Source organism: Gymnogyps californianus, chromosome 10, assembly GCF_018139145.2.
Source record: "Gymnogyps californianus isolate 813 chromosome 10, ASM1813914v2, whole genome shotgun sequence".
Classification (NCBI taxonomy): Eukaryota; Metazoa; Chordata; class Aves; order Accipitriformes; family Cathartidae; genus Gymnogyps; species Gymnogyps californianus.
This window is the reverse complement of record NC_059480.1, coordinates 5,242,371-5,267,391: the sequence shown is the minus strand read 5'-3', so window position 1 is coordinate 5,267,391 and position 25,021 is coordinate 5,242,371. Positions and strand designations below refer to the sequence as shown.

At 39.5% G+C, this 25,021-nt stretch overlaps 1 protein-coding gene across 6 annotated transcripts in view; it reads left to right on the top strand.

Moving 5' to 3' along the window:
• Positions 1-15,355, top strand: part of LOC127019914 (glypican-5-like) — a 445,164-nt gene extending 429,809 nt beyond the window's left edge. For all 6 annotated transcript variants that reach the window (XM_050902227.1, XM_050902222.1, XM_050902221.1 and 3 more), the window contains one exon: positions 13,051-15,355. In XM_050902227.1, the coding sequence (XP_050758184.1) occupies positions 13,051-13,253 (203 nt within the window). In that variant the 3' untranslated portion in view covers positions 13,254-15,355. The remainder of the gene's footprint in view (positions 1-13,050) is intronic.
• Positions 15,356-25,021: the final 9,666 nt, after the last annotated feature.

Here is a 25,021-nt window from a genome sequence, read left to right as displayed (position 1 = left end):
GCACTTCTCCCAGTTCCGTTTCAAACTCACCTTGGTGTAAGGATTATAATTTATAAGTTAAGCAACTTGCTTCCAATTTTTTAAGAGAAACTGGTAGAAATGCAGGGGGGGAAGAGATTGAGCATCAGCCCGTGTATAAGGGACCTTTTCTCCTCTTAAGGGACAATACTACAGTAATCCTTACACAAACAAGGATTGGTATTTTACAAGAAAACTATGTTCTTAGAGTTGCATGACCACTGTCGTTCCATAGCAATTTTTTTTATTTACTATCAATGGCAGAACTAAACTGCCTTTTGATATTCAGTGAGGTGCGACAATTTGTTGCAGAGAAACAGATAGGAGATTGTGTCTGCTCCTGCCTTTTCTTCTTCCATGCCATAGCTAGAAATAAATACTTTGGGCGTTGCTAGGTCTCATCTCACAATATCTTCTGCTTTATGGAATAGCCGTGTCAGAACTTACAGGTTCTTACAGCTTGGTGACATATCACAGGAGTATCTCTCTTTCCTGTTACAACAGCCTGTCTTGACTTGCTTTAAGCTTTGAAGATGTCATTAGCCTGCATTCCTTGAGTGTACCAAGTCAGTGATAGAGGGATGTTGTTTAGTGCATATCCCAACACATATCAGTTGGAGAAGGTTCAGTGAAATCAGTAGTCCTCTCTCTTATAATTATTTTGAATGTTTTTAATCTAAATTTGTAACTAGATGGCTACAAATCTGTGGGGCTTCTAGTTTAAGGTTTGATTGCAACCTTACTAAATGGCTGGTAACTTGGTAACTGTTCTGGATACCAGTTAATGTTGGGTTTCAATTAAATAAAAAATGTCTACTGTTGTTCTTTGCTGTCCTTTAATTATCAAGGTATATGTCTTCCCATTATTGATTTGACAGTAGTGCATGAATGCCTCAATCGAGATCATGATCCTCTGATGCTTCGCTACTGTAGATCCACAGAAATTATTGTCCATGTCCTGAAGAGCCTAAACAGGCTAGTAAAGAAAACTGAATGGTTGCAAATTGCCTTCTGAGCTCCTTGGTTTTTATAGGAACTGGTTCCTGGCTCAGGGAATACGACTCAGCCAACAGTGATTAGAAAGATGCTTCCATTCACCTTGCACTGTCTCTGCCAGTCTGGGAAACTATTACCTCTGCTTTGTAACACACCAGTCTTTATGAACTTTGCTTCAGATCTCTAATCTATCCTTAAATGAGGTATTTTTTCCCCACTAGCTCAGTATGCAGCCCTTTCTCCATCAGCTGGCTCCAATTATGTGATCCTCACATGCTATCTCTGAATAAATGTTCTTTGAAGTTATAAAGTAGAAAGATGCCCTTGGTAAGCTACTTTGATTCAATTGCTTCAAATAGGAAGAGCACTGTTGAGGTATAAAGATTAATTTCACCCATCTCAACTCAAGTTAAACAAGAATTTAATGAAGTCCAACAGATGCTGAGTTTACTACTCCTGAAAACCTAGTTTCTTCAAATTCTTTACCCAAGTAGATAGTCTATGATGTTTTCTTTTCTAGCAAAGGATATATTGCTTGGCCTAGATTTTTCCAAGATCTCAGATGCCAGGAATGAGCCTATTAAGAACAATCCAAGATGCTTAATATGCTCTAAAAAGAATTAAAAAATCTAACTGCTTGAGTTAATTCCTGAGCAGGAGCCCAGCCTTCCTCATTAGTACTAAGCACCCTGGGGAATTGACCTATACCTATTGTGTCAAGCTTGTGGCCTGAGCTCATAGTCAAGCCCAAAGTCCTGTTTGTCTGTGCTGGTTATGTTTTGGCTTTGACTCAAGTCGCACCCAGGGCCAGGAACAGGATTGCAGAGATGGTGAACCAGAACTCAAACCCTTACCCCCACAGGAGAATGAGCCACATGGCTTCATGCAGACATGTAGACGTTTGGCATGCATCACCTAAAATACAAAGTCTTAACTAAAAAGAAAAACTCTTCGTAATCCCAAATGAACAAGTGCATACCTAAATTCCAGATCGGATCTTTTGGAGCACTGGTATAATAGTAAATTGAAGGGTCTCTTAAAACCTATGGTGTCAGTGATACGTGGCTTAAGCAGATCATGACGCAGTCGACTTTTACAGCAAAAGTCCATCATACCAAGATTGAATCTGCATGCAAAATAAGGCTTGCTAGGCCTAGACATCCACAGGCTGTAGCACAGCAGTCCCCGAGTACAGGTTCACATCAGAGATGTTAATTGTCTCCAAACATCAGGCAAGTAATCTGCATTTTGAAGAGTCTCTAAATGGGCATTTACATAATTTATGTTTTACAAAGTCCACTGATGTATATTTGCATAATAGACCGCAGCAGTGCCAACAGATCCAGCACAGCACATGGTGCCAGCTCTCATGAACTTCCAGCGGGTTTTTCCCTTTATTGGAGCTCTTAGGAAGAAATTGGCAATAACTGATAAATCTCAAAGAGCAGACTGAGTGCCTGTCAAAGCTTCTTTGGCTGGGTGGAAACACACAGAAATCAAGCCACATGCTCAGTCACCTAAGAAGTGCTCTGCATATGTCCGTGCCAATTCTGTGCATAGAAACAAGCAGAGATGGTCCTTTATGTATTTATTCAAATTCATTCCGTTTCCTGATCTGGAGTCTCCCATTGCTTTCCACTCGCTTCCAGCAACACCCTGCTGCTTTCATGCTCTCCAACTTCTTCCTCCTTAAAAACTAATACATTTTCTCATCACCGCCCTCAGCCCCTCGGCGTGATCCGTTGGAGAGGTGCTGCAGGTGCCTGGAGAAGGGCTTTGGGAACCATGCTGGCTTTGTCACTAGCCTCACCTGGGCAGTCAAGCTTGAGCACATCAGTGTAGAGAGAAGCCAGTTGAAAGTTGCAGACCTTTGAGTTCCAACACAATGTTCATCACTCTCAAAATGGTGTTTTTATCATTCTCATGATGGAGTTAATACCTCAAGGGGTTTTTATCTGATGTGTGGGCTATGGGCAGAAGTGGCTAAGTGGGAGAACCCTGGCCAACATATAGTTTAGCAGTGTTGTTACCCTGAAAAAGGGGGAAGATTTATAGCCCTCAGTCTATTATGTACCACAGTGTTAGCAGACTAGCTAAATTCAGTCCTGGTGGTTTTGGTGTAGATGTCTCCCATGAAAACTGGAAGGAGCAGTTCACACCCTCCCAGAACAGAACTGGGGAATGGGATCATTGCCAGCTCCAAACAGGAATTTCCTTCCTTTAATTTGCTCCACAGCCTGAAAACTGACTGAGCATAGGCTTATGCATACGCTAATGGATGGTGCTTCATTTTGTAAGACATTTTATTAGAAAAGTTTATTTTTTACCCCTGGTTGTATATCTCCTTTCCGTTTGTGTTGATTTGAGTATTCGTCATCCTGCTGAATGTGATAAGGGTTCATCAGTTTCACTGCATGCTACTAATAAGATAATGCTTTTAAGCCGTTTGGTATTTTCACATGAAACATGTTCTTCTTGCTATAGATATTCAGTAGAGTGATGGCTCTAATCATCCTCTCCGTCAATAACTGTCAACTGTGATAGAGCTGGGGTTCTGGTTGGCCGGATAAACCTAGCAATGTGAAATAGAGGATATGCATGCTGAATAGTTGCCAAACTAGAGCAGGAGAAAAGACTAATTTAAACTTCCCATACCAGAACTGAAGCAAGCCTAATGCTGTGATGTTTTCCTTTACTGCTCTTGATATTAAGTCTAAAATGATTAATCCAGGATAATATCTTGCCACAGTTTCTTTCGATTTCAGTTCTGACTGAAATGAAATACTGGAAAGATTCAATAACAAATGTTTCCTACTGATTGATCTAAGGACCAGAACCATCCTTTGGCATTATAACTAATCCTTTTTGTCATCCAGATGAAAAGAAATCAGATGATATGTGGATTGAAGTGATTTCAATGTTTATTCTATAATTAAACATCAATAATGATTATATCCTATTAGAACCTCTTTAAAAGATTTTTAGTATAAGGTTCGATCTATGCTCAAGAAATGACAGAAATACAGGAAACATTTTAAATCCTCACTGCTGCTGTCGGGATCTGGTGGCTTCAAAATCTTGCAGCAGGAATCATGTCTGCCCAAGTTTCTTAGGGAGCGATGGGAATAACTGGAAGGATTTGACTGGCTTTTAGAGAGTGAGGAATGATGATAGCAGCATGTTTGCAGGGTGAAAAGAACCTTTCAGATGTCTTTTAGAGATATTTGTGATTGTTTTTCTGTGTCTGCTATGCTGGAAGTTGATGCCTTGTTTGTGGTTCAGGGATTTAGTCGGGCTGCTTGAAGTGTATGTGTTGAATGCACCCTGCCTCGCAAAGGCAACTGTGAGCTAAAAGGGCTCTGCCCTGAGTCACAGAGCTCTTTGGTGGGAGGGGAGCTCTTCTGTGGGTTATTTTCTCCCGCCCACTCCTTACAGATATGACATCTGCTTATGCTAAGATGTGAGAGTATAGCTTCCTAAGCAGAGAGCAGTCCATCTTCCTGCCCCTCGCTGGCGTCTCCTTGTGGAGGCATGAAGAGACCTCACTCAGTGGCACAGCGCAGTTTCTATTGTCTCTTCTCTTTTTGCTGACACCCTGTTACTTAATTTGAGTAATCTTTCCAGTGTATTTTGGGCCAGTTTGCTCTCAGGGTAGACCCAGGTAGTTAGAGCATGTAGCAACGTTGCAGAGCCTGCTTCAGTCTGAGACACCCATCTCTGCGTACCTTCTGTGACTGGATAGGGCACGAGAGACCTGGGTTCAAGCACCCCTTCTAAATCACCCATGGGAAGGATTTGAACCTAGATATCGTCTATCATTGGTGCCCATTTTAACTACTGCCCTAGTTAGCAGATGTCTATCTGCTCTTTTACCCTTTGGTGTGATCCTGCAAGCCTATGCTGATGAGGTCTGGTAGAGGGGAGGAGACCTGCAGGCCATCCTCCACCTCCACCACCGCGCCCCAAGGGCCGTGGAGCTCACAGCTCCCTGAGGTTTGTGTGCACAGTCAGCTGCAGAAACGTAAACATTGTAGGGCTTTTGGAGATGGAGACTGAAGGATCTAGAGAATTGTTATGCCCCTAGGGCTAGACAACAGCTGAACGGGAGCTTTGAGAATCTCAGTGGTACATAAACGCTCAACTCTGGCAGTTAACTTGTCACATGGAAGCCTAAACTTTCTTGGGGATTAGTTTTGCTAGTGCACAGGTTGTAGCACACTCAAACCTGACCTTCCTCTCAAGCTATGTGATTTTCTTCTTATGGCGTGGAGAAACTGTAAATGGTGCTTATATATGACCTGTGAGTTTTTTTTCAGCTGAGAGAGATGCTGCTTTTCAGTTTTAGGCCTCAGGGCTGAGAAACATATGCCTAACTTCAAGCAGGTGGGTAATAGTATTTATTTTGGTGGGACAATCTCTGTTTAAAGTCAAGCAGATGAAGTTCAAATCCTTGCTGTAAGTTGAACTTACGTTGCTGCAATCGTATCCAGCCTTTTTACGAAGTGGAGCTTTGTCTGTTCAGAGCTGCAGAGCTAAATTAAAATCCTCGTTACAAATATCAATTGCAAATACGATTAGCACTTTATGAAAAGGCTGGATATTTGTAATATGTAAATTTTCAAGCAAGAAAAGGTGCAGTTTCCCCTTAAGGGAAAGAGCGCCAACACCACCTGCTCTTTTTCTTCTCAAAAAATTAAGGAGTGTCTGGGGGAGAGGAGTTGGGATGGCTTTAAATGTTTTTGTACTCCCTTCCAAAATAAGTTTATAGTTTCCCCATATACAATTTAATTAAGCCTTCGATTTGACCTTTGTATCGAGCAATAAAAGTTAACTGGGAAAGATGTGGGTAGAATGAGAGCACAAACAAAGCATGCCCCACGTCAGCCAGTGTGAGAACTGTTTCTGTAACCAAAACTAATGAGATCATCAGGACAAAAGCAACAGCCAAAGCATTTTCAATTATTACTAATATTTTTCTTCCTTGAGCTAGTTTATATTTTTCTTAATTACAGCTTTGAGCTGTGGCGTGATATTTAGCAGATGCCTTCGGCACTTGGCGTGCTGATCACTTGCACACTCCAGACTGGCAGGGGCACCTAATCTTTGAAGTCTTGAGCACACATTCATCTTTAACCATAAAGGTCAATCCTGCATTCCTCGCATCCCCCCAAACTCCCATTAAGTTTAATAGGAGTTTTGAGCATGTAAGGCATGCGGTATCAGGATCGCTCTCAGTCTTCTGGATGTTACCAGTGAGGCATGTACAGAATTTCTAAACTTAACTAATTAATTGCACCATACAGTGATGGCAGAAGGCTGTCACAAAGCTTTTTAGTTGTTTCTTTCATTACAAGAAAGTTACAACAAAAGTTCAACAGATTTACTGGGAACATCATGTTTTACAGATACTTCCATGCTGTGTTTCAGGATATCATGTCAGCTGTGCTGCAGTATGTATGAGGTATCTGGCAAACTAAACAAGCTTAAACATGCAACCACAAACATGTGCCTAGGACTAGACTAAGAACAGATGTTTCCAGGAAATGTAAAAGATGTTTGGCATGTTTTAAGCTTATACTTTCAGCTTGTCTGCATTTGAATAAGTCCCATATTAACATAAACAAAATGACAAAACCTTTTCTTGCAAATGACTGACTGATTAATGGAACTACTGCTGAATCACACAAGGTTTGTTAGGTTAGGTTATTTCTTCCCAAGGAAAAGATGGATTGTTCTATCTTGACATTTACCATGGCAGGAGCTGAGGCACTTATACGTGTGGGTTTACTTTTTAGCCCTCAGAACTAATACAATTTTATTGTGGCTCCTGAAAATCATGCAGGGTTTGCTATGGCAGCTGTATATCAAAAGCCAAACAAATACAGTAACAGGTTTCCTTAGAGCAGTACAGCTGAGATAATGTCCTATTCTCTCTCTCTCTCTCTCGCATTCAAATGTATATAGACAAAAAGATTGTTTGGGAATGGGGAAAGGAGTTGCCATTTCATGTCAGTGTGGCTTCCAGGCACCTGACATCTCAAATTGTCTCACAGTTGTTCCTGACTTTCCTTTATTGCATTTTTTTCTTTGTTGCATTTGACTTTTTTTATAACAGTAGTTCCTGAAAGTTCCAGCCAATGTTATTTCTTGAGGAGAGTGGGTATGGTTCTTCTCAGCCTGAAGAATTTACATTCAGAATGCGCAAAATGTGTAGGAAATAAAGTAGTTCTCTCATTGGCCTACAGAGAGAAGAAGTGATCTGCCAAAGATCACACAGAGTTTAATGCAGAATTAAAAACTGGACATAGGTAATCCTAGTCCCAATTTATGACTATCCCCCCAAGGCCAACTTCTCTTCAGTCACACACTCCTTAAAAAAAGAAACTGAAAGATCGCAGAACCAAAATGGAACACATCAGTTAACCCTCATAATCTTGTCCTGCGAGTCTTCTGGAGAGGCTGGCCTAAACCTAATGCAACTCAGTAGTTAAGTGAGGAGAGTGACCTATTCAGTTGTAACTCCTGTAGTTCTTCCCTTTTCTGGTTAAAGATTTTTTCCTCCTAAGGCCAAGTTTCCATAAGAATGTGTGTGGGGAAAAGGCTTATATGGACACTATATTCTCAGGCTGAAATAGAAAGGGGTAGAACAGTACATACATGGGAGGCTGCAGAGCTATTAATTACTCCCTTCTTCTGGCTCCAAAAGGGATATATTACACCTGCCTTTTACCGACTAGTATTATATAGCAGACAATAACAGACTCCAGAATTTGGAGAATTGCATCACGAGTTATCACACTTTGGGAGTTCTCACATTCCCATTTCCACAGCATTCCTGTTTCCATTTGTCTGCTGCAGCTGTAACTGGAAATAATTAATGCTGGTCTTAATATCAGGATAATAGATTATTTGGAAATTGTTGGTACATTTTATGGCAACAGCATTGTTCTGCAATTTCAGAGCTCCTTCCTTTGAATATGTAAAAGTAATTTCAGCTTTTGCTACCAGAGGTGATAAAAAGCTAATAATAACACTGCAGCATCTACTGTAATTTAAGAGCCTGTTCCACCAAGTTGCACCTAGCTTTAATTTTCTTGTGAAGCTGTCAGCCAAAACCAAGCCTGTGATCGAAGTGAAATTTATCAAGCAACTGAGCTACAACATGGAGAGTAAATGCAGGTACTGACCAGTTCACTTTAGACCTGTATTATGAGAGTATCATTACAACCATCATGAGGCATTCAAGACCAAGGCATTAATTTGCTATCGTAGATGCTGATGTTCTGTCTTTTCAAAGCACAGTGTTTGCATGAAAGTCTAGGAAGAAATGGACAGGTCTGACTTCATGTAAGTAATGTGAGAAAGCAGAAATAAGCCATCTCCTCTTCTTTTCTCCCCCCACTCTCTCCCCAAATAGCTGGGTTGAAAGTTCTCCCTAGCAGCTCATGGTGTAAAACTGATGGAAACGTGTTCAAAATCTCCACTTTGTTGTGGGCATGGTGGATTGATGAGCATCGATTCTCTGCTGTCAGTGCCCCACTCCATTAGAAACTGGGCTGCTATAATTAACATTTACAGGACTAGTCTGGCAAATCTCTCTGTTTTGTTTTTTATTCAGAATTCCCTCACGGGGGTTGTACACTTGTCTGCTGTGATGATCTGTAGCCTTAGATATGTGCAGGCACCATGGCTGTTGGTTAATCACAAGTATGCTGCCTGAGGAACAGAGGTCCTGAGGCACAAGCACATTGCTTCCCCCAGTACTAGCGCCTTAGCGTTTGTGCTGGTGTACAAAGCCGAGTCTGCCAGCGGCCCTCTCTGCTCAGCCATGAGAGGTGAAGGGCAACAAGGGCTGGATCTGAAAGGTGCTGGGGCAGCTAAAACAGAGTCTTCCCCAAAACTAATCCAGCTTCCCTTGATGTGAGATCAGCCCATTCAACTGCCCTTCCCTTCCTGCCTTTTTCCTTCACTGCAGAAATACTTCCTCTGTCGGTAGCAGCAGCAGCCTGTCTAGGAAGTCTTTGCATTTACCCTTCACCTCAGTGGAGACAGTGTTGAGTGTGATTCAGATAGGAGATGAGGAGGGTTCAGTAGCACTGGCAAATCTTTGCAGGGAAAGACTCCCTATCACACTGATCATTTGCAATCACAGAGAAAGGACTGAGCTCAAGTCAGGACAAGAGAAGGACAAAAATGGAAAGGGGTTTCTGTTCAGTAGATGAACTTGTTCATCCCTTGGCAGGACAATAGGAAACCTCAACAGACATTTAAGTAGACCTTGCTGATACTGTTCAGTAGAGAGCAATAGCATGCAAGTACACCAATAAATAGTTACAGCTTTGATAATCTCTATCAGTAGCAAACTGCAAATCATTTAGGCTAGGGAGGGGGACCTAACAGCTGGGGTGCCAATATGACTTGAACTTGTGTCAGATAACCTGGTAATAACCTAAAAAAATAATAATCGCATTGTTTTGCCCCTGCATCATTGGCTAAGATTAAGGTGTGCTTTAATGTGTGACTCACCAAATGCGTTTGAAAGGCATGCTCAGCCCTCACTATAGGGCAGGTTTCCTGTTCCTAAATTAGATGACAGTGACAGTTTTGACTCTCCCTTTTATCCTAAGCTAGTCTCTCTGAGGAATAGTATTGATCCATATAAGTATTTATGAGAAGTTCAGTGCCATCTGAGTGGCACATGCATTACTGGGTAGCAATCGCGGTTAGATCTTTGAGGTGAAGATAATCCTAAATGCTCTAAACATCGAGGTCAAGTAATTTTCATTATGTGCTTTGTTTATGTTGTCAAGAGGTGAATTTAACAGCAGTTAACACAGATGAAAGTTCAGCTAAGGAAGTGGACTCAATCCCCTGGATTAACTGAGCTGTTCCCTGCACTCACAGTAACCACGCGGCCTAGAAGGACTCTGAGCCATCTTCACCGACCCCGATAGATCTCGTCCTCGGCAAGAGTCCCGAAAGGCTGTTCACGAAGGCTGCTTTGGCAGTCAGCTGCCATCACTAAGTACCCCTTTTGGCAGGATTTGAATATTCACACTGGGAGCCTGGATAAGGGAACAGCACAGTAGCTACTACAGTGGCTGTATCACCATCATGATGCAGTGATAAATAAACAGTGTAGAATAATATTCATATGCCAGTGTCTGAAAGGCCATCACGTGTGTTAGCCTGAGGTTAGCTGAAGCCTTCAAAGATTTTAACCACGCCATTTCTGGAAAGGAGAGAGAGACTGATGATGGGACGAAAGTTTCTAGCGATGGAGAAAGCTTTTAATTGGGAACCGTAAAGCCTTTAAAACACAGAAGGTAAATACTAGAACAAACCAAAGTTGTGGGGTTTGTTAGGTTGGTTTTAGGAAGTCATACTCTGGGGGCTTGATTCATGGGTATTGAACATCTGGGGTTTGCTTTGTTGAGACTGGAGTTTCATTTCTGTGCTAGTCTTCACACTGACACTTTTTTTTTTTTTTAGCATGCTCACTATTTTTTTGCCTTTTGAATGTCAGTAGTAGACTGAACATAACCATCTCCGACTCTGAGAAAAAGATTTAAGAGGAAAAACTCATTTAGCTCGGAGTCTTTCAGCCAAAACCCTGGAGTGAGTAAACAACAGGAACTCTGAGGAAACTGGAATAAAACATGAAATCTCTACACTGCTGAAATTTGTGCCTTAAAAACTAAATATAGGATTGAAAAAGATCGTGAACTGAATTAGGACTGAGGCTATTTTTATTTATTTTTAAGAAGAGAGAAAACAGAGCATTTTAAATAAAATGCCAGCTTTGCACAGTTAAATCCCAAATTAGAATTGGCCGTGAATAGCAGCAGAAGATGCTCTGCTGTAAAGACAGAGAGAGAATTCAGAATGTAGTCCTTCCCGTGGAAAGGATAAAGGCAGAATTTTCTAATGTATTATTTAACGCTTGTTATATAGTGCATTAAGCAGTCACTGAGAGGAAAGCTTTTAAAAACCAACAGCCTCTCTGATAGCATTAAATCTTACCTTAGATTTTTGGTTAAGTCAATATTAAGAAAATAAACGAATTAATACATTTCAGTCTGCCCGATTTATAGACGCCAATCAAGTTACAATGCTGAACATGGCCAGCTAAAAGAGGGGAATAGATTTACCTGAGTGAGGTCTTAATTTAATCAGCTGGCCCCAGAGAGCTGAAGTCAGCAGGCTGGGATGATATAAGAGGCAGCAGAGAAATAGTGCCTTTACCGCAGTCGAAAAGGAGAATGACAGTGATGGAAAGGAGTCTAGGCAGTGTCAGAACACACCTATTTCCATGATTTATTCTTAATTTACTTTAATGACAGTCTAAAGGTTGTCCATTTTTCTTTAAGTGTCCTCAGAATACTGATATTTTCTAAACATTTAGAGCATGCTTTTTTCCCCCCTCCTTTCTGTTAGCTCCATTGCAAGTTGGAATTGAAGAAGAGCTATGTCTGCATTTTGCCATAATGAATTTTGAGCACGGTGTCAGACTACCCTTTTCCCACTGTGTACCTTGCTAGCCAGTGTCCCTTCTCTGCAGTCACCCTTGAGTCAGGTCTAGGAATCACAGGTTCCTCTGGGATTAATGTTGATATTATCATAAAATGGAGGAATTCATTGCACTTCTTTTACAGTTTATACTGGCAAAAGAACAATGTGTGCTTTCCCAATACAATAGCTCATTTTTATTATCAAGTGAGTTTATTGATGGTTGTTCAGAACTACTGACGTGCAGACAATGATCTCAGATTGCATTTACATTTCTGGAATACTTTCCATCTTTCCAGTTTCTGCCAGGAACTTGCTTCTGTGATTCAGAGTTTTTATTTTAAGATTAGACTGTTGTTTAATCTGCATTACAAATCTATGCCTTTTGCTTTCTTGTGTATGTGCACTGCATTCATTAGTATCACAAATCCCTTAAGCTTGGACCTGAACAATTATTGTTAATTTATAAATTCTTCCAGGTAGGAACTTGGTTTTTTGCCAGACACTCGGGTATGCTTTTACAGATTGACTGTAAAATCATCATCCCACCATCAGATGAAATAGTGAGTCCCCCGTCGTCGTCCCCCCCCATGCCAATGAGAGGGTTCAAGGGCAATATGATCTCAGGAATACTTGCAAATAGCTTGGGAATGTCAAGATAACTGGAGACCCTTATCAGTCATTTTCTCATTTAAAAAAATCCATGTTTTTGCAGTAAAGGACTACTACTACTACTTCCTTATTAATCTAGTCCTTTTTATAAAAGATGCCTGGAATTGCCCCAAAATGTATCTGGAGGGAGAAAAAAGCGCCAGTGATACTGTTCCATGCTTTAAAAACAAAAAATCCTTGTACTCGCTAGGAAATACAATGAAACAAAACTTGAAGCATTTTCTCTTTGTAGCCACTTTTTGCCCGTGTTGATGAACAAGGCATATGAGACACCTATGTATTTCCTCGTGTCAGCAATCTTTCTTGCCAGGTTGTCTTACCATATCAAGGGTCCCATGTTGCTTTAAAGTTAAGGGTAGTGGCAAAGCAGAAAGAAGCCGGGAAGTTGACTGTTACATTAAGTCAATATGCTCTCCAGTCTCCTCCTGCAGCAACTCAGCAACTTGACGGGTGTTTCACTGGGGCATGTTACAAAACCACTCAATCCTAACATCATGTTTTAAAGCATGAGCCAGTTCCCATCCCAGGTGAAGATGAAGGTACTTTTCGTGAGAGAAAACCAGGTTCTGAGACCAGCTACTGCAATGCAGAATACCTATTATTCTGCTCAGGCTGTGTCTACGACTAGACAAGTAGAGCAGACCAGTCAGAGACTTGCTGAGCAAAACAGTGGGTGCTGAGGACCCAGTGGCCACACTGAGCCCAACTAAAACATTAATACCAAGTGCCCCATCACTCTCCATACATAGTTCAGTTATTCAGACTAGTGTACAACATGTTCCTGCAACAGACAGGATTTAAAGCCACTATTTAAAAGATGTGTGATTAATCTTACATTTACTTTCGTATTTCCAGATACACTCAAGGACAAGAAAACCCATCCAGAAAACAGAAACGAACCAAAACCAACTGTGAAAAAGATTGACACCACAACCACCACAAGCACTGTCAAGTCATCCTCTAAACACAGTGTAACTGGAAATGGGAACAGTCCAGCCCCAAGTTCCTCGCTTGTTATTTTAACAGCACTAGCAGTTCTGTGGCATTGTCCACTGTAGCTGTATTGCCTTGCAGCCACCGCGCAAGCGTTTCTGTTCACTGTCATTTATACCTACAGCCTTACCCAACAGAAAACAAATTTAAATGTCTCTCTAGTTTATGCGATATGTTAGAATAAATATTAAACGATATGCTGGAGTTGGCAGATACCAAGTGTCATCACTAACAATGTCTGAAGATAGCCTTTGACAAAGCCTGCCCAAGATACAGAGGGAATGATGACAAGAGTCTAAATAGCTTAAGTTATGGGGTTGAAATAATTGAAAATACAGAAATTGTGTATGTGTGTGTTACTGTTTTTCTCAGTTTCATTTGCTGGAATCTGACTGGCTGATTTTGTTTGTTTATTTTTTCTGATAAATTATATAAATGGTCAGTCTTCAAATTCAAGCCAATACATACTTTATTTTTCTAGCGAACAGCTAACAAGCTATGTCTACAGTTGTAAACCATGTTAAAGTGAAGTACTCTCTACCAGCTTGATGAAATTCCTAAGTGGTCAAGAAGATCAAAGCATGTTTGAAACTTCTTTTCACTCTTACTGTTTAGATTGTAGGAAGCAACATAAAAGCATATGGTGTGTCTAATATATCAGTATAATTGCCTTAACTATGGAAAAAATTATAACCACTTTGTTTACTGAGGGATATAGATAGTGAGTTTCCCTGCCCCACAAAATGCCATTACCAGATGGTAAAGCATATGCTCAAGGCTTATTGGATGAATGTCCAGCAACGGGAAACATAAATAAACATAATAATGTTTTATCCAGTTGAATGCAGCTCTGTACAGAGAAAAAAAAGGTAATTCAGTTCAAACTTACTTTGCCTATGTGACATTAAAGAGAAACCAACTTAAATTTTCCATAAAGGTCCCAGAGATACAAATTATTGGGAACTCCCATTAGACACTAACTAGATTTTGTGCATTGTGGATCTCTGAAATCAACTCTGTTTCATAAACTGTGTGTTATTTAATTACATTTAATGTTTAAAATTTTGTATCATGGTAGGTGTAAATGTAAAACAATCTGAAATCTAGAACATTCTCTGTTATGCCTCATCTTGATTGCTACCCTAGAAAATGTCAAAATGTGTGTTATATTACAAGGCTATTTTTTTTCTTAATCAATGATACATTGATGCATTTTAACTTTTTGGATGAAAAAATACTATAATAACTTCTAACGGGTTAAGAGTTAATGTGTGTTTTCCAACAACTGTTTACAGTGCCATTGAATATATATATATACAAACACAACTGTATGAATACAGTGATTAATTTGATAAATATAGGAAACATTACAATTGTTATATTTACTACATTTCATAACTATTACAACAGTTTAATGGCTGTTTTCATGTTGTAGACTATTATTATGTACGGTTTTATAAGATTTAATGCAAAACATTTGCCTTTGGTTTTTTGTAAAACATCTCTGTGATATTTAGAGTTACACAGCCACTGACATAACTCAAAAGAAGAACCCTGTATCTTACTAATCACCTTCAGGCATTTTATTGGCAACTTTTGTTATAAAAGACAGCCTGACTCAAAAGACAGCCACTGACTATACAGAAAGTGGCAATAATACAGAACAAGCATACAGTAAGTGAACAAAGACTCACTACACTTGTATGTTTTCAGATAGTATTAGTGAACATGTCTAATTATGTTTGCAAAGGTGGGGCTTGAGTTTTGTCTTTAATTTGGGCTCCTAGATCATATTTACAGACATAAAGGTATAATCAGAACCATCGACACACCCAGCTGCAAAGGCAGTGTCTCTAAAGTGGCAGCAGCTAAGTTTTTGAAAAGATAATTCAATTTTAATGTTGAAACAAGGAGATAAAATGGAAAAGATACTAACATGAAATATTTTATATTTGAATTCTGATTTTTCAAAATGGTAAGGATATTAATATCCCTAAGTAGTGGTTTCCAATCATATCAGTGAAAATCAGTTTTCTCAAAAGTACTAAAATGGCTGTCCTGTGTTTTCCAGGGTTTGTGAGCTGCACCAGTCTATTGAACCATAATTAAAAATGCTGCTTCTTGTATTCATTTTCAGTGCCCTTTGGAAAAGTGCACTTTTACCTGAGGAGGTGTGCAAGTCATGTCATTTGTAGAGTGAAAGGACACCGTAATTCCTTGCAGTCTTAAAGGATCAGTTGCGATGGCTGCTGTTAAACAGGTTGGTCTCTGTGCACACACAGAAATGTACATCAGGTGCTAACACTTACCACCAGCTCCTCAGGTAATACCAATCACTGTGGCTTCACTGAAGCAATTCATATGTGTTGCTTGTGAACCTGACCCCTAATTTAGTATTCTCACACTTAAGATGCTCAGTCATCATTCAGGCAAATGCATCCACATTTGCACACTAAAGTCTCCATCAGGATTCCTATGGATAGAGCTAGGGCTTCAGGGCTGGGCTCTGACGCTACCAGATTTCAGCTGTGCAGCTTGGAGTTTTCAGTTCTTCTCACCTGCAGAGAGGGAACTTGAATACCTAGACTTATGTGTCTTTTTGAGGTCTTTTCTGTAAAAGGTTTTATGCTTTTAGCTCAGAGCAGTGATCCAGCTAGCCTAGTATTCAGCTGTAGCAGAGGAACGTGCAGAAGTCCTGCAGTAGGCATGTATGGAATAACTCACCTAGGCGATTATTTGTTGTTGCTAAATGTCATAATCTTGCTAAACAAAAAACTCTGAAAAATCAAGTGTTTGAATTTTTGCTTTGGTTGGCAAATATTGGTATGATGTAGCATTCATCTCAAGCTAAACAAGACAACCCTTTTAAAGTTTCTGTAACAAAACTAGAACAAGTTCAAACTGTGGGGTGAGACAAAATCAACTCATTTCATTGGATTCAACCAATATTTTAATAGACACAAATTGTTACGGAACGAGGGAAGAGACTTCAGCGGACTCCACATCTATTAATACATTTCACACTAATATACTTTTACACTGTAAGAAGAGTACTGGTCAAACCAGCATGAAATATGTTCATAATGTGCATCAAAAATGGTGCAGCTTTAAAGGCAATGCAGTATATTTTTACTGATGGTTTATGGGGTTTTTTTCTCAGGATCAGTTGTATTTACATATTAAAAAAAGAGTGTTTTCCATCAAACAACAAATCTATACCAGCAAAGGCAAAAACAACTGGCTGTGTCAGATAAAGGAAGTATTTCTTTTCCGATGAATATGATACCTATTTTACAAAATCTTATTTTGTTATCCAAGACACTGTAATTACGATGTAATTACGAAGGTCTAAATTCAAAATACTTTTGAACTTGTCTATGTAATCTCAATGTAAAATAAGGTACCAGTCTAAGAGCATCGCTGTAGCTTTGCCTAACAGTTATGAATTGTATTTAGCCACTGCTTTTTGAATGTTTATTGTTTTGCTATGACTTTAATATTTTGCTGTGCCAGCATTTATGAATGCCAGTGTTGAAAAGTAACTGCTGTCATACATTTGTGAGTAAAATCAATCTATAATTTTCTCTTGATAGCGATGCAGGCTTCTTGCCAAATGAGACAAAATTGCCATGGGCGTACAGTCAGTTCTTAGTGTTTCACTGCTATTTGGGCTCCATGTTACACCAGGTTCGTGTAAGACATTCAAGAGGTTCATGTGTCACTAGTCCCCTTCCTGGCTATGAAAGCGTCAGGGAGAAGAGTGAACATGGGTGGACAAAAGCATGTGTGGCTGCAATGTGCCTGTGCGTGGCAACCTCCAGCTGTCTGTTCTGAGGCCCTGAGCTGAGTGTTCTCAGCTAATTTTCAAGTGGCTTTTACACCTCTCCAAATCAACGCATGGAGACTGGCCAGGCAAAAAGCAGCAGAGAATCTAGAGACTGCATTTTCAGGCAACTTCACAGACACCTGCTATGAATTGCTTTTTTTTTTTTTTTTTTTTTTTTTTTTTTTTTGCAATTTAGATGCTTTACAGAATCCGGCCTCTCATTTTCAACCTTGCACTTTTTTTCTGGCTTGCATATTGCCAGCATTATGCCCTGTCTTCTAGTGTACCAGGTACTTTGTCATTGCATAAGGAATTGTGATTCTGATCTCTCACTCGGTAATGAACCTTTTGAGGTACAAATATCTGTCAGAGCTTGATAAGGGCAACACAAATAATAATGTCCAGCTGCATCGACTTCAGAGGCACTGTGTATGGGTATCTGGCTATGAGATTCACATCTCTCTGATCTCTTAAATTAGATCTGTATTTAATATATCCCTATTTCCTTTTGTTACCAAGGCTCCAACGTGTATCACAATTTTAAATTTGACTGTCTAATCCTGTATGAGTCTTCTCAATATTGTCCTAATGGATGTTGTGCGCAGACTTCATTTTAATGTTAGATGAGCCTTTTTGCCCAGATTTACTGAGCCGTTCTTATTCAGTATTGCACATGATTAGGTTTAAGGAAGATCTGTTAAAGTGAAAGGAGATGAAACACACATTAAAGTGAGATACTGAGTAGGACAAAAATCCAGAAAGTCCCTATGTTCCTGAATTGGACCCTTCACATTAAACAGATTTTAAAGTTTAGCTGAAATTACAGTCAAAATTTCGTAACTAGCATGGTGTCAAGGGGATTTCAGCCTTGTATTGAAAATCGATAAGGAGTCTACCCATTTTTTAAGTGGGAATTAACTGATATAGATGCTTTCCTCATGTCTCTGCACATGGGTAAATGTAGGTCTGTAGAAACTGACATTCCCTAAAATGTATCTTGCACATTGATTATCACAGCATCCTAAGTGCTTAATGTTACAACTAGCCAAAAGCACGAGACATTTATTTTCATTTATAGCATTTCACTACTCACAGTGCTTCTTGTAATGACATATGGCATGTGTGTTAATGAAAAGTGAAACATCTTACAGTCAATGTCATTATAGCTGTAACATGCGTTAGTCAAAAAGATCATGATAATGTCGTCTTCCCATTGCCTCAGAAGTCCAGCATTATTCCCAATACCGAATTCTCTTCTGGTTTCTACTGTCACTCTCTAAATAACTACATTTGAATTGTATTAAATATTAAGCCACCAAAAAATAAATACTGGCCAAGAGATTGTAATAAATAGAGAGATAATAAACTCAGAAAAGTATCTTGGATTTAAAATAGAGAATACTGCTAGGTAAGAAATCCCTCCTGGACTAGAACAATTTTTCAAGTCCCTCTCCCCTCTCCAGATTCATCACCAGCCCCTTCCACCTCCATACGGCATTATATGAAGCCTGCATGCAGGAGGCTGCTGCACTGAATTCAGGAAAGTGAATTAGAACTATTGCTGCGTAGTGACATTTCCAAGTATCTTGCTTAAAGTGGGCCTCCTTTTGCTGGTTATGAGGAATGCATTCAAACTGCATGCGCAGTTGCTTAAGTTCTTATTCAGTAAATAGCCACAGTTGCTGCAGCTTTCAGAAAAGGCTGCTGGACACAGACCGTGAAGCAATATTTTTGTGTTGGTCCCATGTCATTGAGATCAAACTCAGTCCTTAAAATAGACTGGTTTAGACATTCCGGTTATTATCAACACTACAATAATTTCTCCCCATGAAAATCATGTAATACCCTTTCGAGAGAAGGTCATATAAAAGAGAGGCTACTGATGCTTTCATAAGGTGTATAAAGTACTTCATTAAACAGCCAGTAACAACCACAGGTTTTGGGGTTTTTTTTCATTTCTGTGCAGAAAGTATTAATACTACCTTGCAAAATTATGCAGTTTGCACTTAATCATTTCAATTAATCTTTAGTAAATTACTCAGTACTTTGTAATTATAATATTTGCAGCTAATTTAGTGCCATCCTAAAAATCATTCGTTGCATAATATAAGCAATTAACATTTATTCGGGGTTTTTTCTGTTGTAGGGGGATATATAAATTATCCTCAGTGGCCTTTCTGTACACCTAATTAGCACCTGTTTGAATTATTCTACAGGCTATGGACATTTCATTTGAAAAATAAATGCGTTGCTAGTTTTGTGAACTCCTTGCAAATACACAGTTGTAAAAATTACTTTTCAGGGGAATATGAAAACATGTTTTCATATGTCTTCTGGGTTTATGAGCTAGGCTAGGCTTTTAGGCTATTACACCTAGAATAGGTGCTGACATTTTTAATGCAGTTAAAATGAAATAGTCAGATACCTCTTTCCCATAATTAAGTACAGTATCCCAGATTTGTAGCCTGGTTTATTCAGTAATGAAAAAGGAAAGCAATAAGACATGAAGAATATCGATCCTAGTGTAACTTTCACATCTCTGTATATGCATATACAGTTAGGAAGTTTTACTAATCAGAGACTATCAAAAGCATTGCTATGCTGGAGTGTCAAGGATACTATGTTAAAGTTGTGGAAATTAAATCAGATGGCTTCAATGTCATAAGTAAGCTTCTAGGTAAATAGTAATTTTCTATTTAAATGCACAGTATATTGAGGAAGATCATTTGATCTTTCTAAAAAGGAGATCTGCAAAGAACTTTCTAACAAGAATGCCAATATCAAGTATTTACAACCTCCGCACATACAAAATTGGGAAATCAAAAAAGGACTTGAGACTTTTCTATGGGTATGAAATGTTGCAGCAGACCCACAGCTCCTATAAATCAGTATAGCTCCTTTGATTTCAGTTTAACTATGTAAATTTACCCCAGCATAGTATCTAGCCCAAGAATGTGAATTCCTTCCCATCTTTTTGCAGGTGCAGAAAATCAAGAGTAACTGCAGTGATTACTAAATTTGCATAACAGTTTTACATTGCCTGGGCCACTGATCAGATAGTATGTTCATGCCTGAAAAGAAAATCTGTAACACATGCGATGCCGTAAGTCTTCTGGCATCTTCCCTTTCCAGGGGCACAGTAGGGGCCTCTTCCAGAAGCAGCTGGTATGATTTGGGGCTACAAGGAGATATTCATACTGTGAGTATCTCCTAGGGTAGAAAATCTTTCTCAGAGAAGGTTTGCTGATACAGATCAGGCCTTGAGGCAGATCAAGTTTGATTTTTCTGTTTCATGTTAAAACATAGGATCCAGGTCTTTCACTGGCCTCAGAAACTAATTGAGACTCAGTGGAGAGAACTGATCATGGCTTTGATGTTTTCAGAGAAGGTTAAGCAGCAAAGGCGGCAAGCAGCCATATTCTGCTTCAGCTGAAGCTTGTTTATCTTTGCATTCACTTTCAGATAAAATTACCTATGAGTTTCCAGATTAGTGGTGACAAATCTGTGAGTTACTGTAGCCTGATGTTCTTCTATGGAGAAGAAATGAAATTTCCTCCTAAGTAGAAACAAAAAGAAGGCTCTCTATTTTTATTTTATATTATACTAAACATCCAACTTGGAAGGAAACCCAAACAGGATGTTGGGCCTCACGAAGACACGGATTCCCCTGAGTGGGGCTGTTCTTGGTGCAAGTAGTGATAATGGTGTCGGAGTCTGTCTGCTTATCATGAAAGAGGATGTCCACCCTTCGTCTCTTTTTTGGGGCTTGAGAAAAGCTACAGTTTATGGCTCACAGATGACGAATCATTTATAGGCAAAAGCTGCAGACAAGTCCACAAAGCCGTGAAGAAAGCAGTAAGACATTTGGTGGTGGCCTCATTGAAAAATGAGAAAATCAATTTAACTGACGTATTTGAGCTTTTGCATTAGGGATGAACAACAGAGTTGAAACCTACTCCCAAAACACTGCAGTTGCTTATGGGAGCAGGCTAATGTAGCAGCAATACTATATAAAATGTTTATTGTATCCCACTTATTATATGGGGCAGTATTAGAATAAAAATCGAAGCCAGTACACTAAACCTTGCATAATACAACCACTTACTGTACTTTGATATCAGAACTAATACAGTATGAATGTTTACAGTACACTGGTAGAAATTCTAGTAAAATATGTGCTTTGTCATGTAGCTTTTTAAATAATTAGTTTATGGCCTCCTAGTCTTTTTTAGTTCATTTTATTTTACAGGAATTAATAGGCTGCTTACATTTGTATTTTACATTAGTTGCATCCTGGATATTTTAAGTTCCAAAATAGATTGGTTTTGCCCTAAGCTGTATTCAAGCTCTAATAATTATTTCTATTTCCCAAGCACGTGTTTTATTTGCAGTATATCTGCTTATATTTTTATTGAATAAATTTGTCAATTTTCTCCAGTTTGTTTTCAGCATTGAGTATGATAAAGGCAATTTGAAAAAGCAGTCTGAAAACAATGTCTTAAAAGAAGAACAAGGCTACTTTGAAAAGTTAAAGTAAACAGTGTGTTTTGTAAAGGACAGTGAACTATAAATGGGAATAAAAATAAATAATCTACAGCAGGAAATTGTCGTCTATTAGAATTTTTGTATTTTTTTCTGATTATTTTTCATCATGTTTGTTCTAAGTTACAAAGCTGACAAAATCTTAAATAAAAATATTTTAATGTGTTCAGATGATGCTTTGAGTACAGGATGCAGACCTTGAGAACTGCTGAGGAACTCTTAATATTTCGGTCATAGTCTGGCAAAGAAAGGTCTGTTTCTTCAGCACATAACTACTTTCTTGCTCTTCTTTTCTTTCTTGCAATAAATCCAGTGAGATGTAAAGGTGCCTACCTGCTCTTCTGGGAGCTCTGAATATTACTGAAGAGACACAATACTTGCAGCAGTCTCCTGGGTAAATGCCAGCATACCTCCACACAACAGGCAGGACTTTTTCATCAAACTTCTGTTCCTGCATAAACAATCAGATCTGAGTTCTCCATTGACCGAGGTCTTGCAATAACTGTGTGCCATATTAAAAGCCTTGGCCTTGGTTTTGATTAGGATCGCATTACTTTTCTGTCTTCATATAGGCCAGTGTACTGGAAAAAGGAAACTCCCTGCTGCTCGCTTAATGTTTGCATCACTTGTCAGTTATGAACTTTGCAGTTTCTCTTCTTTTGAGGGGAAAAAACCCTAACCTGGTATTTTTCTGTCAGATGCTGATTATTGTGGGTGTGCCTCTACCATTTCCTAAAGTGACACAGCAGAGACCTTTGCTCTTACAAGCATTTGTTAAAGCTACTTTTCATGAGCTTCTCTTCACTGCTCTGTCAAAACAGCTAGTTTTTTCAGAAGTTGGTGGGAAAGATGTTAGCTGGTTTATCTCTTTTATTTCCTGTTTCGGTAGTATTTAGGAGCTCCTCTTGTAGTATTCCCGAATGGGTTGAATGAAAACTATAGGACAGACCACTGAATCACAATAGTACTGTGAACAAAATGTTCCTTTATTGTGTTTAAATGACTGTGTACGTGCTATGTACCTACGTAGTTTTTTCTTACTCGTTTTCTGATTGCATGGTGATTTGAGTGTTGCCTCCTAAAGCATCCATGACTCCAGCTTTCCTCAGTTCTTTCAAAATGCTTCCTATTTGAGGTCTGGGAATTACATACAGCTCATCTCACCATCTATGGAGTGTGCTTTTTGGTAATATAGTCGTTTTTGACCCAGCTCCAAAGATAATAGCCAACAGCTCTTCTCTGCCGATGCTAGAGGAATGCTTGTTCTCTGAAGTGCTGCCTCATAAAAGCCTTTTAAGTTTAAGGATTTCACATTCATCCTCTAATTAAGCAGGTGTCTAAATCTGTGAAGCTGCTTCATTCTGAAATCCAACCTGCCTCCACTTCAAAGGATGTTGTTTCTTTTCCCAAAGATGTTTTAAAAAGTGCTTCTTGGACGGTTCAAATTTGTAGGGTTATTTAAAGGCTTTGCCTCTCACCTGATTCAGTACTTACTTTCCAAAAATACACAGAATACATCAGATCTGATGAGATGCCTCAAGGATGTTCCTTAATAGTGGTGCTGGAGTTCATATCTTTGACTGAAGATCTTTAATTGCATTGAGTAACTAGCCTTTCTGCTAGCCTAATGACAGAAGGGGTTGCAACCGTATATGATCCATTTGATGCTTCTCCCATCAGAAATCCAAATCTTTCGTTGTGTTTTTTTTTTGTTGGTTGTTTGGTTTTGGTTTTAAGCAATATGTCAGTTTGGCTCTGAAACATGTCTAGAATTTGTCATACCCAAACCCTGGAAACAAGAGTGGATTTAGCCTAGTTTGTCCCAGGGGTTCCAATATGGTGCAGCTCCAAATACAACCACTGACTTATCAGAATGATGGCTTGCCTTATGATATGCCTTGAGAGAGGCAGCATGACTTTAGTGTAGGAAGTCTTCCTACACTTCAGCTTTACATTTGAAAATAAACAGTCTTTTTTTGGAAAGAACGCTTGTGAAATCATTATTAACTCAGGAACCCAACATTAACTACCACCATCCTAAAAGAGCAAACTGAAAATACTCCTGCTTCTATAAGACGGGTTTTATTTGTGTTTATTATGTCCTCAAGGAGATTCAGAGTTAACTTTAGAAGAAAGAAGGCATTCCAAAAGCAACAGAAACCCATGTCCTACACCTACAGGTTTATGTCCTACAACCACAGATTACTACTTTCCCATCTTGCATGTTTTCAAGAAAACAACATATGGATGAAAGGAATTTGCCAGAGCAAGCGGGAGGAGATTACACCAGATGTGTAAGCCCTATTCAATCACAGTGGCTACTCAGTATTTACTTACGGACTTTTGGCTCCACAGTCAGTGGTCCAAGGTAACACCTAGAACCTGAAAACCCCCACAGAGAAGACAGAAACCTCATTCCTTATGGGGTTGCCTCCCACCGTTCCACAGGCATTATTCTCTCTTATCCCCGGGGGAGAAAGGGTGCAGTGTGCGCCTCAGCTGCGGAGATCCATGTTTTCCCCCAGGGTTCACAGCGGGTCCTGCAGCATGCTGCCGTTCCCTTTTTCAAGGTACACGCAGATATTACAGGTGCTCCCCAGGTAGCCCACAGGGCATGAAGGAAGGGAGAGAAGTTTACGTTGATCTTCCTCCACCCAGGAGCAAAAAGGGGTGAATTAGGCTGGAAAGAACCCTTCAGTTTCAGAGCTATCCTTTCAAAAAAAGGCCTTTTTTCACATGACCCATTATTTGTTGATTCAGGCAGGTACTGGGGCAGCAGGAGCCTGCTCCCTTTATTGTATTGCACAAACTGTTATGGTGTCTGCCCTCTGTTTTCTCGGCCAGAAGTGAGCAGACTTTTCTAGCTGCAAAATCAATATTTTTCATTACAGAGTAACTCGGTCTGCAGAACTAGGAAGTATCCTAGTGCTATTGGGTCTAAAATGCGGATTTCCTCAGATCTTTCAGGCATTAGAAACTGCTGAGTGGCAGTGGTTTTGCTTTTCCCTGGAAAGCATCCATGTTACACACACACACCTGGTATGCACTGCTGTGTTTCTCTGATGCATTCAGCTTGCGGTCACCACCTATCACTTGTCTTTCCTTTCTCAGTTCCACCTTAAATTGGATGTAAAGTTCTTGAGACACATTTAGTGCATCAATTTCCTCAGGGCATTTCTTTAATTTAAGGAAAGGTACAGAGACTCCAATTAACCTCAGATGAAGAGACCCATAGTTCATTGTCTGTCTGGGAAAATGAACCTCAGGGAACGGTACTCTTACATTGCAAGTGCATGTCAGAACCACAATCAGAACTCATGTTTTTGGCTCCTACTCTGGCATGTAATCTATTAGAACAGTGTGAACAAACAAGTTCATTAACCTCCCAGAGCCTTAATTTTCTTCCTTGCAAAGAAGAAATTATATTTACCATGGGTGAAATCTGAAAAAAAATCAACACAAATT